The sequence below is a fragment of the Xyrauchen texanus genome, chromosome 29 (genome assembly GCF_025860055.1).
Source record: "Xyrauchen texanus isolate HMW12.3.18 chromosome 29, RBS_HiC_50CHRs, whole genome shotgun sequence".
Lineage (NCBI taxonomy): Eukaryota > Metazoa > Chordata > Actinopteri > Cypriniformes > Catostomidae > Xyrauchen > Xyrauchen texanus.
The window spans coordinates 36,137,469-36,153,382 of NC_068304.1; the positions used below are offsets into that span (position 1 = coordinate 36,137,469).

General features: G+C 37.2%; 1 protein-coding gene across 2 annotated transcripts in view; it reads right to left on the minus strand.

Annotated features, from left to right (window-relative positions):
- LOC127623186 (F-BAR and double SH3 domains protein 2-like) overlaps positions 1–15,914 on the minus strand; it is a 112,766-nt gene that overhangs the window by 20,666 nt on the left and 76,186 nt on the right. Inside the window, exons 7-11 of one of the 2 annotated variants that reach the window (XM_052097504.1) lie at positions 15,273–15,327; positions 14,652–14,780; positions 4,885–5,007; positions 3,981–4,076; positions 2,274–2,348 (exon numbers count right to left, since the gene is read on the minus strand). In XM_052097504.1, coding sequence (XP_051953464.1) covers positions 2,274–2,348; positions 3,981–4,076; positions 4,885–5,007; positions 14,652–14,780; positions 15,273–15,327 — 478 coding nt within the window. The remainder of the gene's footprint in view (positions 1–2,273; positions 2,349–3,980; positions 4,077–4,884; positions 5,008–14,651; positions 14,781–15,272; positions 15,328–15,914) is intronic. The other variant, XM_052097505.1, reaches the window with a different exon arrangement.

Genomic DNA, 15,914 nt, shown 5'->3' on the forward strand with positions numbered 1-15,914 from the left:
TCCTATTTTAAATGTTATAAAGTCTTTTCAAATCTAATTTCCTTCAAGTCTCTTCTCTCTAATCCCTCTATCATGGCATCTTTCAAGGTTGTCCTCACCTAATTATCCTTCCCTCCCATGCTTCTGTTTATCTCTAAGCTTTATAAATTCAAAACAATATGAGCTGAGGTTGCATTTTGATGGAAATTTCCAATAAGTGTTTGAGTAGATTCTTAAACACTGCATTAAACAGCATTTTTAAAATGGTAACATCCTTACCGTAGTAATATCATAATGACCGCTATACAGTAGCTACTATAGTTTTGTTATGGCAAAACCTTCATTTTGAATTGAAGTTGTCTACAATATAGTGCAACATTGCCCGCCCAGTCTGTCAGCTGTCTTTGTTCCGGAAGTATTTTTTACATACGGATAAAACAAACGTTGATAAAATAATTGAACCAAATCAACCAGCTCCGAGATGAATCACAACATTACAGACTTTGATTCGACCTAAAAAAGTATTTGAAAATCTGAAAGAAAGACAAAGGTACAAGACTAAAGGTGTTTTCACACCAAAGGCGATGCGATGAGAGGCGAATCCCTGGCGAATGGGCCTTTCTCATAGAAAGCGAAGTGAATGACTGCCGTTACCAAAATCATGGCTTACAATACGTGGCGCTAATCAACAAGCGATTTTACCCCGGTGTAGTAGGTGGCTTAGCGAACCTTTGAGCTGGTTTTCCTATGACAGATGAGAAGCACTTCACAAGCAGATCAAAAAAGAAAACGTCTCGGTTACATATGTAACCTCGGTTCCCTGAGACAAAGGGAACGAGACATTGCGTCAGAAAGCTGATGCTATGGGGAGTGTCCTTGTATCCGATCTATATGGCTATGGTGTTTACGCCCCGTTATTTTAGGCGTGAAGCTGTCCGGTATAAAAGCGGGCACGCAAACGCCATTCCTCAGAATTATCTGAATGAGGGACAAGAGCGCATCACTCGCACCTCAAAGAATCTGAGTCTGTAGTGCGTCCAGCTTATGCAATGTCTCTTTCCCTTTGTCTCAGTATATATGTAAGAGACATTCCCTTACGACTCTTGACATTGCATCAAGAAGCTGTTGTTTAAAATTACAAAATGATATATATAGATATATATATATGTATATATTAGGGCCGTCGATTTAAGGCGTTAATTCAGTGCAATTAAATTTTACAAATAAATAACATGTTAAAAAAATGTACGCAATCAATCGCCCCCGAAACATAATAAGGAAGATTCCTGAGAAATGCAAGCTTGTAGTACCACCTGTTTACTCCAGAGGGCAGTAAGTGAAATTTCAGTTGCATGAGCAACGCGCAGTTTATACAGTGAAGAAAACACTTCAGTAGGCAGTGTCACTACTCGATCTACAAACATGCGTTACGTTCTTGCGTTCAAAACACTCGGAGTGCAAATGCGAACTAAGGGATCTCAAGATGTGTTTAAAGATAGAGTATTAAACTATATTTAACTTGACACGGTGACCTAAACATTTTATGTTTATGACGCAACACACCCGAGACGTCTGGTGTACATTGACGGGTTCTTAAACAAGGCCTCATAATAAATCTCCAACTGATTGACAAATTCACTTGTGAAATGGATTGCTGTGAACTGTATGACAATGATTGACTTATGATAAATAATATGGTAGTAAACAATACATTGTATTCTAAAGCCGCTTTTTGTATTGTCTTATCAATGATGAACTCTTCTGCTACAGGAATGTAAAGCATTTTAATTATCTGAATATTTTTTATTATATATATATGTGTGTGTGTGTGTGTGTGTGTGTATGTATATATACACATACACACATTCACATATATATTATATGGATGATGTTTATGCAGACTGTCTGTGATTTTTGGAGCTTCAAATGTCTGATCACCATCCACTTACATTTTAAGGACCTACAGAGCCAAGATATTTCTCAAATTTTCTTTAAATATGTTCTGCTAAAAAAAGAAAGTCATACACATCTGGGATGTCATGAGGGTGAGTAAATTATGATAGAATTTTTATTTTTGGGTGAACTAACCCTTTAAGCGCTACGCTAAATAAGGTCTAAACGTTTTTTATAGTATGTCCAAAACGTCTGTCTACTATAAAGTTCTCACGCAACACTGGTTTCAGCACAACAAACAGGTTCAGCAGGCTGACATGCAAACGACAACAACAGGCTGACGATGGCCGCACAACACTGATGTATGATGGGCAAAAATGAGTCCAACAGACAGCGTGTACCTGTGCCAGAGTCATTCTCATCACACTGACGGCCGACGGCTCAATGTCCACCAACTGCTGCACGGAACTCAGAGTCTGAGACGGAAAGGCGCAGAGATGGGGCATATGCATGCCACACATTCACACGTGTGCAGTGGGGTTAAGAAAGTGTTAGAGGACAGGAAATTGGACAAGGTTAGAAATAGCATAGCAATCAGAGATGTTTACGCTAGCTAACACAATAGCCACCAACCAATAGAGCTGTGTGAGAGGAGAATTAGACTATAGGATACAACATTGATCAATAGGAAGATGGAAGAGAGAGAGAGAGAGAGAGAGAGAGAGAGAGAGAGAGAGAGAGAGAGAGAGAGAGAGAGCGAGAGCTTAAGCATTGGCAAAACTTATCTGTTATTAGCTGTAGAGTTAGCTATTAGCTGTGGGTCATTCCTACTATGCTAATATACAGTATAATAGTACATTTTCATGTCTCCATCATAAAAGTCTTAATTAAGTGGATAAAATATTAAACTCACTTTTTAAAGGTGTAAATAATATTAGTTAATGTTCTTTTATCATAAAGATGAATTTTAAATAATTGTGCTACTGTGGTGAGCGCATGTTGCCAACTTCGAAAATAAAAAACTGGCCTATTTAAAAGAAATATTGTTGTTATTTCATCATTGTTTTCTTTATTATGATGAACATTTTTAAAACAATACATGTTTCTTCAGAAATGTTGTTATAATTGGTTATTAATTTAAGATTTTTCCTTTGTCCTGAGCGAAATTATAAAATTACAAAACAGTATTGAATAATTACAATTACAAGAAAGAGCACAAAAGAGGAACATTTGATATAATAAAAAAATCTATATATGTTTGAGTGCATGTTGCCAACATCTAAAATACAAACTGGCCATTCTTATTATTTTTAAGAAATATTACAGGTGTTTTTTCGTATTTTTCTGTTTTGATAATTTTCACAAAATGGATTCAATGATCAAACAGGACTGAACTCACACAGAGAGCTACATGACTGAAAGAACATGAGCTATCAGATGTGCAACTTCAAAAAGACTAAACAGCATCCCACTTGAGCTGAACTTAGCACATTGTTTAAAAAAAGGAAAGTTCACAAATGTGTCGTGATTAAAAGCAGAGCAGACGGAAGAGGAGAGTTTAAACAGCAGCATGTTTCCTAATCACCACAGGAACAAGAAATTCTGTCCATTATGATGCGTCGAGCTAAAAATAAAAGGTGATGATGAAATTTGTGAAGGAACGAGGGGTTTTTTCAGCACAGTCTAGAGGTACAGTATGCGTCAATGACGTTGAATAAACTTTCAACAAATTTGAAACCTTTCAATGAGAAGGTTGAGAGGAAACTGAGGGTAAGAGAGTGCTGGCTCGCTGGATAACGAAACCAAGATGTTTACGAGAAAAACAGATGTGGATTCCCTGCCTGCCCTGCTGAAAAAGTGGCGTTTGGTGTTTTAAGCTGGTCTCCCAGCCTATAAAACAGCAATAAGATAGTTTCAACGCAATACAAAGTCAATCTGTAATTCGTGAAGACGATGAATTGTAAAATATTGGTTACAGTGCTTTTACACAACTGAATAAAATAATTTGTTTTTTTGCTACAGAGAAAGCGTTAATCTGCTGTTGAGTATTGCTTTGTGCACATGGGATTGTTTTGATCACGGTACAGTCACGCATGTGTGAAACTCACCATATCGCTGTCACTCGCCTGGAACTGAAAGTCTTGTGCTTTATGAAACACGGGATTCTCCTGCAAGAACAACTGCTGGTTGAAGTCTTGCATTACCTGGACAGAGAAACATAGAAACTTGGCTCAAATATTCCCATTGAAAACGCATTGTCCTGTCCAGGTGCAAAGCAAGTTTCCAGTGACTAGTAATTAGTAATTAGTCAATCCACAATGTATTTGAATTTAATTATTCAATGCCATATCAGCACCAAAGGCTATTTTTGTCGTAAGAACAAGATGGATTCTATCAATAAATAAAGCAAACAGAGAAGAATATTTTTGTAATGTCAGCCATGTCTGAACATATTTGATGTGAAAAGTACAATTTGTGGAGGCCATGATTTGTTATGGTGGACAGAGCTACCCAGCACGATGTAGCAGAAATAGAAAGCATACATTAAGAAACAAAATGTCCTTTCAATCGTTGCGGTCACAGTCAGTAGCTTTATCGCATCATGCCTGGTTAGGACACAGCATTGCTTATGCAGAATTTCATATCATTTAGGATGCTGAATTTAAAGCAAACTACCTAAATAAGGAGTAGACAACAAGGCAGCTCACTAGGTTTTGGAACAGAGCTGTTCTCCCTCACAGACATGAAGTAACATTATTAAGTATTCACACACAACAACAAGATGCACATAGCTCAGACTAATGATATGCAAAATGTAGGCACACTCGGGCAGTGAGAGTATACAGACAGATGTGTTAGACAGCACAAAATAGGAATGGTGTGTGTGTGTGTGTACAATGGGAATTCTTCCTGGGAGAGCTGATAATAAGGAGTTGGCTGAGGGAATATATTTCTAGGAATGAAGAGGGAAACTGAAAGAGTGATGAAAGGGAGGGGATATTCGTGACTCACTCGACTGGACTTCTCCAGCAGGAACTGGAAGGTGTTATGGATGGCTTGAAACGCTTCCAGCTCAGTCCGACAAAAGGATACCAGATAGTCCTTCACTTGGTCATACACATTCCCCTCCAGAGTCTGCGTAGAGAGAGAGAGAGAGAGATGTAAAACAGACACTGATCCTCACCAAATACAGCGATGACAGTCTGGCTATAGAAAAAGGCAGACACAGACAAACATGGCTTCCAAAGGAAGAACGAGTCTGTGCTCACTGTGACACTGCTGAAGTCGAGACAGAGACACACTTTCTCCTTCACTGTGAGAAATGTACAGAGGTGAGAGATAAATAATTTGACAAACTCTCAAACCTCATGCCACAGTTTTCCAGTTCAGCAGAAACAGATCAAATGCAGGTGTTGCTGGGGGAGGACCATCATGCATCAGTTGCAGCAAAATTCATTTTTGATGTGCACACCCTCAGAAACCAATTACTGCCTTAATGTACTTCAGTCACAGTATTTTATGTTAATGTTTATAATGTCTTTTTATATTGTATAGTGTTATTATAGTTAATTACCTGGCACCTTATTTGATCTATTTTGTGTATTAATGCTTTGGCAATATTTTATGTAAACACAATCATGCCAATAAAGTACTTTACATTAAAATTGAATTGAAACAGAGAGAGAGAATCACATGTATGCTTTAAAAGACAGACTGAACAATAAATATACAGACAAAGAGACAGACAGATTGATGCATAAATATAGATAGACAGACAGAAAATGACAGACAGGCAGAGAGAACGATAAATATACAGACAGAGACAGACAGACAGACAGTCAGATAGCTAGCTAGACAGAGATAAACAGACAGAACGATAAATATACAGACAGACAGGCAGGCAGATAGAGAGAGAGACAGACAGATCAACAGTCAGATAGCTAGATAGATAGAGATAAATAGATACACAGACAGACAGACAGGCATACAGACAATGAGACAGACAGACATAGATAGATTGATAGACAGAGAGGCAGAGACAGAGAGAGAGAGAGAGACAGACAGACAGATCAAAAGTCAGATAGATAGACAGACTGACAGAATGAAAGATAAACAGACAAATAAACATAGATATACTCTAGATAAAGACAGACAGACACTTTATTGACCCCTATGATCCACAATCAACATCTATATCCAAACACAATCAAAAGTGTATGGTTATTTGAATGAGAGAAAAACGAGACAATGTCCCCTCAAGCCCCCTTGTGGCCAAACCAGCACTGAACTGTTCTCTGGACTACGTAATGGCTGGATCACAGCACAATGTTCAAACAGCAGCAGATGCTGGGAAATGTTAACCAGTTTAGATTCCAAGGCCTCAAAGTGCAAAAACAAAACTCCAAACCTCTGCTTTCCCCCTCTCCCTCTCTCTCATTCTCTGTTCCATGTTCTACAGTGGTAGGAAGGAATGTGTTCTGGAAAAAGGCTTTGATTTGTAAGATTGTTTTGCTGTGGTGAGCTGAAAATTCCAGAAGGCCTGACAGTACACACACAGGCAGACAGACGGACCACGAAATGGTCTTGGTACAGCAGGATTATCAGCCCTCACACACTGCCACTGGAATACGGCAGGTGCCAGCGCTTTCAGGAAACACACAAGGGTTGCATGCGTGAGAGACGGAATGTCACACAGAGCGAGAGAGAGAGAGAGAAAGGGAGGCTGTGACTCATTACATGCAAGCTTCCTTTTGATAGGGTCTCCTTTACCTCCACCCACCACACTGAAACTCTGTACCGTCTGTGTGTATGTTTGAGAGTGTATGTGAGAGCCTTGGACGGAAAGGAAAGGGGGGTGGGGGGTTCATTTGAGTCCAGCACACTGTAAAATGATTCTGTTTCTCCAGCATTCAGCTTTCAAAAGACGCATGAGATCGCAAGCTTCCTGGCTTTGTCATAACTGTGCATTCACACATGCTTAAAACATTTCCAAATGTGGTTACATTCATTAAATTCACATGAACAATGATTAAAGAACCAGCACCAACAGAACAATACTATCAAAAAAACCTACAGAAGTGCACACACATGACACAAGAGAGAAAAGACAGACATGCAGAAAGAACAAACGAAGAATAGATAGACTGATAACAAAAAGACAGACAGAATGAACATGCATACAATTAACGAACTAATGATAGCTAGAACAACAAACAGAAGGAACAAAACAGACAGAAAAAAAACATGTAATCATATAAACAGTAGAACGACAGACAAAACAATAAAAGGAAAGAGACAGACATACAGACAAAATGAATAAACAAACATTAAATGAAACTAATAATCAAACAATAGATAGAATGGAAGAGAGAACAATAGAAGGAATGAGACAGAAAGAACAAACAAAAATACAATCAAACAAACAAAAAACAATAGAGTAACAGACAGAATAGAATTAACAAATGATAAATAGAATGCCAGCCAGAACATAAGGAATGAGAGAGAGAGACAGAGACAGATAGACAGAATGAACAAACATACAATCAAAGGAAAGAACAAATTAATAATAGAACGAAAGAGAAAACAATAGAAGGAACGAGACAGACATCTAAAATGAATAAACATACAATCAAACGAAAGAACAAACGATAGACAATGACAGATCAATGCAAGGAACTAGACAGCACAAAATACATACAATCAAATGAACAAACAAACAACGGATAGAATGATGGACAGAACAACTTAAGAAAAGAGACAGATAGACAAATAAAATGAACAAACAGACAATCAAATGAACAAACAAACAAACGAAAGATAGAATGACAGATAGAAAAATTTAAGGAACCAGGTAGACAGGCTGAAAAAAAAAAAAACATACAATCCCACGAACAAACAATCAACAGACAGACAAACCAGACAGCCCGAACAAACATACAATCAAACCAACAAACAATAGATAAAATGATACACAGATGAGGAACGAGATAAACAGATAAATCAAACAATCATGCAATCAATCAAACAAACAAATGATAGAACGACCGACTGAACAATGGAAAAATTAGACCGACAGACAGACCAAACAAACATACTTTCAGGCAAACAAAGGATAGATAGAATGACAGACAGAAAGATATAAGTACAGACAGACCAAACAAACATACAATCAGACAAACAAAGAATAGATAGAATGACAGACAGAAAGATATAAGTAACAACAAAGACAGACAAACCAAACAAACATACAATCAGACAAACAAAGGACAGATAGAATGACAGACAGAAAGATATAAGTAACAACAAAGACAGACAGACCAAACATACAATCAGACAAACAAAGGACAGATAGAATGACAGACAGAAAGATAAAAGTACAGACAGACCAAACAAACATACAATCAGACAAACAAAGAATAGATAGAATGACAGACAGAAAGATATAAGTAACAACAAAGACAGACAGACCAAACATACAATCAGACAAACAAAGGACAGATAGAATGACAGACAGAAAGATATAAGTAACAACAAAGACAGACAGACCAAACAAACATACAATCAGACAAACAAAGGACAGATAGAATGACAGACAGAAAGATATAAGTAACAACAAAGACAGACAGACCAAACAAACATACAATCAGACAAACAAAGGATAGATAGAATGACAGACAGAAAGATATAAGTAACAACAAAGACAGACAGACCAAACAAACATATAATCAGACAAACAAATGATAGATAGAATGACAGACAGAACGATATAAGTAACAACAAAGACAGACAGACCAAACAAACATATAATCAGACAAACAAATGATAGATAGAATGACAGACAGAAAGATATAAGTAACAAGAAAGACAGACAGACCAAACAAACATACAATCAGACAAACAAAGGATAGATAGAAAGACAGACAGAAAGATATAAGTAACAAGAAAGACAGACAAACCAAACAAACATACAATCAGACAAACAAAGGATAGATCGAATGACAAACAGAAAGATATAAGTAACAACAAAGACAGACAGACCAAACAAACATACAATCAGACAAACAAAGGATAGATCGAATGAGAGACAGAAAGATATAAGTAACAACAAAGACAGACAGACCAAACAAACATACAATCAGACAAACAAAGGATAGATCGAATGAGAGACAGAAAGATATAAGTAACAACAAAGACAGACAGAACAAACATAACATTAAACGAACAAACAAAGGACAGAACAACAGAAGGAATGAGATACGGTAGATAGACAGGTACTCTTACAAAACTACACAAACACACACAACACAAGGAGACACCACCATCAGCTGATACAACAAATAATGCATAATAAATACTTTACAACCCAATGCCTCCTGCAGTGAATTAATGAGCCACACACTCCACATTTAGAAATGCTGTTTCTCAAGGAAGTTATATGAACCTGTGGTGCACATTTAAGAAAACGAAAAAGAAAAACTATTGTCTGTTGGCTATAAAAGGAGTATTTTAAGACTTATGCAAGTTATTTTTAGCCTATATGTTTGTACACAGACTCTGCTGTGTAAGGTTTACAAACGGGACACAAACACATAACACTTAAAGTAATAGCTCACCCCAAAAAGAAAGTTCTGTTACCCTCCCTCATGTCGTTCCAAACCTGTACCACTTTTTCTTATGTGGAACACAAAAGATGTTTTAATGAATACTGCGGGACGTCGTCTTAAAACAATGGCTGTTGATAGTGTCTCACATAAAAGCTTAAAAAAGGACCCAAAAGTATCATAAATAAGTCCATACGACTCATGCATCATATTCCAAGACTTTTGAAGACATATGAAAGGTTTTATTGAGAAGTCATTTTTCTGTGAAAATCTTGAATGTTGACCTTATCTAACGCATGCGAGTTACGCGCTCATGAGCGCTACGAGATAAGTTTTTCCAGAGTAACAACTGTATATTTTTAGAGAGCTCATGAACATGCAACAGCCATCAAGACTTTCACTGATAAATGATCTAAACATCCATCTACTTTTGTGTTTCACAGAATACAGTCACATGGGTTCAGAAAAACATGTATGTGACTAACTGATAACAGCATTGTCATTTTTGGGTGAAATATTTATTTAGGCTTAAGGCATGCAGGAAGGTTATATTCGTGTGTGTATGTGTTTCTGTGGAAGCCAAATTATTTCAGAGCTTAGTAAATGTACATTTTCAATAAATGCCCAAAGCAGAACAATTACACCATCCTGATGGAGTTTTTAAATAACTGTGTCCTGCTTCACACATTTGCACACAAAAACACAAGAATGAGACCTAGAAATACATGTGAAAAGCATGCACACATGCACATCTCAAATAATGAATCATCTTCTCACTTCCTCACATTTTCTTACACTAACAAACAAAACAATACAGCAATGAAAAACTGTGGGGAAACCCTCCCGAATTTATCAAAGCAGCAGAATTTCCCTTTTCTATATCTGATCTTAAACCGATAAACATTTAAAGCTGAAGACAGTGAAAATACTTTCTCTTATCCCAGCCTATTACACAGAGACAACAATACACAAACCATTCGTTGGTTAATTTTCTTCAAAACTGTAAACATGGTCTCTGTTGTGCTATAAAAATTCCTTTGTTCAGGGTGACCTGTACAACCCTCTTTAAGTGCACTGATTGTGATACTGTATGCTTTTTATTTGGCCATTAAGTTCTCTAATGGCACTTTTCCACTGCACGTTACGGTTAGACTCGGTTCGACTCTGCTCTGCTCACTTTACATTACTTAGCTTGCTTTTCCAGTGCTGTTTAGTGCCACCTCAACGTGGGTGGGATTATAGGCTGATGGTCATAGTTGCGCCGCCTCTACTGCTGTGACATCATCTTAAATGCAATACAAATATTACTGACCATAAACAATAACTCAACCGCAAGCTGTTAGCAACTAGCTCATTGTGCTGCATAAAGCAGTTATTGCATGGTGATTTTACACAGTTAAATTGGCCTGGTTGTTTTAGAAGCAAGCAGTGGCTGGTCAACTAAATAAAGTAAAGCTTTCAAGCTCAATATAGAGTTAATGTAACAAAACGTACCATCCTCCATCGTGGACTCCAATAACGCCGTGGCAGAGTCCAGGGCACTCTACCTCGCATTGCTCACAGGTCTCTTGCTATAGATAGCGTGCGTCCATTTGGTCAAATCACTTCCACTTTCTTCTGTTTGAACCACTCCAGCTGTTGTGGTCATTGATGGTTCTGTAGTCAATTTTAAGTTATTTTTAACTTTTTCCTACACTGTCCGGTGGTAGCCGTGTGCGGCCAACAGCTGAGACACTTCCTGAAAGACTTTTCCATTTCGCATAATTTCGTTTGACGCAATCGAGAGGAACGACTGCACCTTGTTTATTGACCACGGCATGGGTTTGCGCACAGCCAATTCTTTTTACAATTCGAAAGTTGCGCGAACAAATGATACTGCTATCGCTGTAGCTAACTTTAAAACTAGCGGGTTGATGTCCCATGTCAAAAATCCAGTGACGCTGGTAGTCAGGGATTTGACTTCACATTTAGTATTGGTTCGGCTCGCTTGGAACCTCGACCGAGGTGGTACTAAAAAAAGTACAAACAGTGGAAAACCCCCAAAAAACGAGCAGTCGCGCTGTACAGTGCAGTGGAAAATCCTAATAAAAATCATGCCAGTGTCTTGTTTTATACCCGCTCCACGTGCCACGGCTCAGATTATGATGGCAGAAATATTTCAATAGCGTATTAGGCTTCAGTAGCAGTGCTGTAAAAAAATGCTGAGTCTGGAAATCAATGAATCGGTTCAAAACTAAAATTCAACAAAATATTAAAAGATATAGTTGACCCAAACCTTTTAATAATAAAATTATTTACTAACCCTCAAGTTATCCCAGGTGTGCATGCCTTTCTTTCTTCACCAGAACTCATTAGTCAGAAGCGCAAGCACTGTTTACAAGTGAGGAGGAATGCTGTAGGGTAAATTGGTTGGTTTTGGTTTAGGACTGTATTTATCCATTTCTTTAATCATAATGGTGCATTTGTGTGCTTATCCTGGATGTCTCAACCGAAAGGAGAACATGATTACGTCAGTTTCATGACAATGTGAATACGTCACCCGAGAGACCGTTTGGACTTTTGAAACCTAAAGCAAGTGATGGTTTACATTTAAAAAGTACTTAAATGTTGATTTTTTATTTTTGCACCAAAAGTGATCGTATCGATTTAGAAGACATTAATTTGACCACGGCAGTCGTATCGATGACGCTTCTGCTGACTCTGTGATTTTTGAAGCTTCAAAGAGAAATCTCCATTCACTTGCATTTTAAGGACCTACTGAGCTGAGATATTTTTCTTCAAATGTGTTCTGATGAAAAAAGAAAGTCATACAAACCTGTGATATAATGAGGGTGAGTAAATAATGAAAACATTTTAATTTTTGGGTGAACAATCCCTTTAACTCAAGTTCCTGCATATAATCATTTGAAATAATTACATTTAGCATTATTGCATTTTTATTTAATGGATGATTAATGTCTTAATACAGTTTCTAGTTCATGCAAACACACATAGGGCAGATACACGTTCATACAGCAGGGGGTAGTATAGAGAAGCAGCCAAAGACACACATGAACCTGGAAATACAAGACACTTCTTAAAGAAGAAAAAAATTAATTTGGGAAAAAGTGAAAAGTAAGACTTGGAAAAGAAATTCAAGCCTTCTGCAAATCTACCCTGACAGTGATGGAAAATATATAACCCTGAATATATCTGAAAATATGACAGATGGGGCTATTATCATTAATTATAATCAAAGATGTAGATTTAGAGCTATAGTATATTCACCGTAACCATGGTTACGGGCTCAACCAATGGGAAATGTGGAGAGAGGTTGTAGCAGGCCTGGCGTTTGGCAGCTGGTGGGCCTGAAGCGATGACTCTTTACCAATCAATAATTCAAACCAGAATCTCTCGCTCTCAGCATTCAGAATTCATTCATATCGCCAGAGGTCAATGTACAGTACACAAGCAAGCAGGTTATGTCCACAGATTATGTCCTCCGGAGAGAACAAAAGGAGAGTATGAGTTCGGTATTTGACATGGTGAAAGAATGAAGCAGATAGCACCGTTCTGAGATGTACGAGACCTGGTCGAGCAGGAAAATACTGGTTAAACGCTAATCTGGTCTAATCATGGGTATAAGAGGGGATAAGAGAGAGAGGACATTAGGGTGCAGGACAGGGTGCGCTTGTGGTAAAATATAGGGAATAAAGTGAAAATCTTGGAGTGACTATCCTTATGAGGAGTCTCCAAAGACATAATGATTTTCATACTGCACGAACTATAGATTGTATCCCCACCCCTAAACCTCACAAAAAAACGTTCTGCATTTTTACATTTTCAAAAAACATAGTTTAGTATGTTTGTTAAGTGATCTGAAGTATGGGGACACTAGACAGTTCCTCAAACTACATTTATAGCATAATACCCTTGTAATTACCAGTTCGTAACCTAAAACACTGTCCTCATAAACGACTTAAACCCCCCACACACACACGCACGCCCGCCCTTAAAATGCATAATAATCTAAGTATCATTAACTTTTGTCTCGAGAAAAAAGAAAAGAAAAGCAGAACGCCTCTATATATGAGGGAGCTATTTCCTGTGAGGTAATCTACACAGGAAGTACATAGTGTGATCTGCCCACAGATTACATCATCATCAACAAACATCACTCATGCCAATTTTACAGACATCAAGCAGATTAAAAAGAAACAAGCAACAAAAACAAACAAAAAAGCATGTACTGCAATAATTCCCTATTTTCCATTAAACGTTCACAAACTATAAGATTGTGTATCCATCATACAAACACTAAGGAATATTCTAGAATATTTAAAAATGAAAGGATATAAATTAAGCTTAATTGACAGCATTTGTGGCATAATGTTGATTATCACAAAATTCATTTCAACTCGTCTCTCGTTTCTTAAAAAAAAAAGAAGAAAAAATGTAGGTTACAGTGAGGCACTTACAATGGAAGTGAATGAGGCCAATCCGTAAACGTTAAATGACTCACTGTATCAAAAGTATAGCCACAAGATGTAAACAATATCTGTGTTAACATTATTTTGGTTTGATAAAATCAATTACTAACCTTTACTGTGTAAAGTTATACCCAATTTTACAACTACGCTACCATGACGATATAATGTCAACAAACCCTTAAACCAACAGACAATTTAACCAACTTTACAGCTCAAATAATACATGAGTTTAAACGGAAGAATTAATGAAAGTGCTTTTATAAAATGATTAGCTTCACATTTCTGCTTTTAAATCCTCCAAAATGTGGCCCCATTCACTTCCATTGTAAGTGCCTCACTGTAACCTTCATATTTGCTTTTTTTATACAAAGGTAGACCAATGTCCTTTAACATTGCCAATAGTGCAAACCAAATTACCAACATAAAAATGAGCATTTTTAGAATCATGTCATGACTCATGTAACAAACTAGGTTACTTTCTCTTAATATTTGTGGGTGAATACCATAAAAGCAATACAGAAAATGACCAAAATACCCACAAGCATAACCAGATTTTCCTCCACTGAGAAAGGTAGTCCCACCTTTAAGTTAAAAGGTTAACTTAAACTTAGTGAAGAATTCATGCAAGTGCTTAAACAAAACGTTTATTCCTCACATTTACTCTGTTAGTTTCATAAGTCATCACTGTTCAGGAAACCACAGCACCCACCTTGATGCAGCTGACCAGGTCAGTCTGGTAGTAGCGGTCATGGTGTGCATTGGCTGCCGCCAGTGTAAGAAGATACTCGTTTCTCGCATGGGTTGCTTTGGAGTTACAATCACTCCTCTTAGCTTTCAACTGAAACACATGTAAAACCATCTCAAACAATAGGATGTGTAAACCGCAAGCCCATCTGTTTAATTCTACAGTCAACATATGGCCCACATTACATCCAAACACATATAAACTTGCAAAGTAAACTGTGGTTTAAAGAAATCAAAACTGAAAATCACCATGACATTAATTACATCAACATTTTGTGGCTTAAAGCACGTCTGATTGCTTTGAGGCCATCTATATGCTAATGAACTCTTAAAAAGGTGGCAAAATATGCTTTTAGCAGATAAACGCATTTAAAATAAAATAGATACAATATTTGGTCCTATTTAATGCTCTCTAGAATGAGAATGTCCCTCCCCCTATTGCCACTTATTAAGACAAATTCAAAAAGTTTATACGTGAACAAAAAGTTCAACCAATTTCATGGGGTCTTCACATAATTGATCTTGATTTAGAGTGGAAGAGAATTTTTGATTTAGATTTTATTTGAAAGGACAGAGTTAAGTTTACCTTCACACTGGCCTTCTGTAAACTTATCCTGGACTGAAAGAGCCCCAGCTTTGACCTGTGAGAAAACAGAGAGCACACATTATAAATCACACACATATCAGACCTGTCACAGCATTGAGCGGAAGGAACAGGCAGAATAAATCAAAGCCTGATCAAAAAACTTCCCAGGTCTGTGGTGAGCAGGAAACAGGCATTATAAATCAAACTAGAGTGGAACACTCGAGCAATCTGCGAAAGGGAGGAAGAGGCTTTATGTGCAGTTATGTAATATTTCTTTGAGTTTTGTTATGCCAAAAAGATGAAATACACAGACAAAATTGCATAATACAGAAATGTAAGGAATATTCCGGGTTCAACATAAGTTACGCTCAATCGACAGTATGTGTGGGATAATGTAGACTACCACAAAAATGTATTTTGACTTATCCCTCCTTTTCTTTATAAAAAGAACAAAAAAAAAATAAAATAAAAATCACAGTTACAGTGAGGCACTTACAATGGAAGTGAAGGGGGCCAAACTGTAAGTGTTAAAATACACATTTCAAAAGTATAGCCACAAGACGTAAACAATATACATTGAATGTGATTTTAGTGTCATAAAATCACTAAAACGTTTCAGAATAAAGAAATATCCAATTTTAC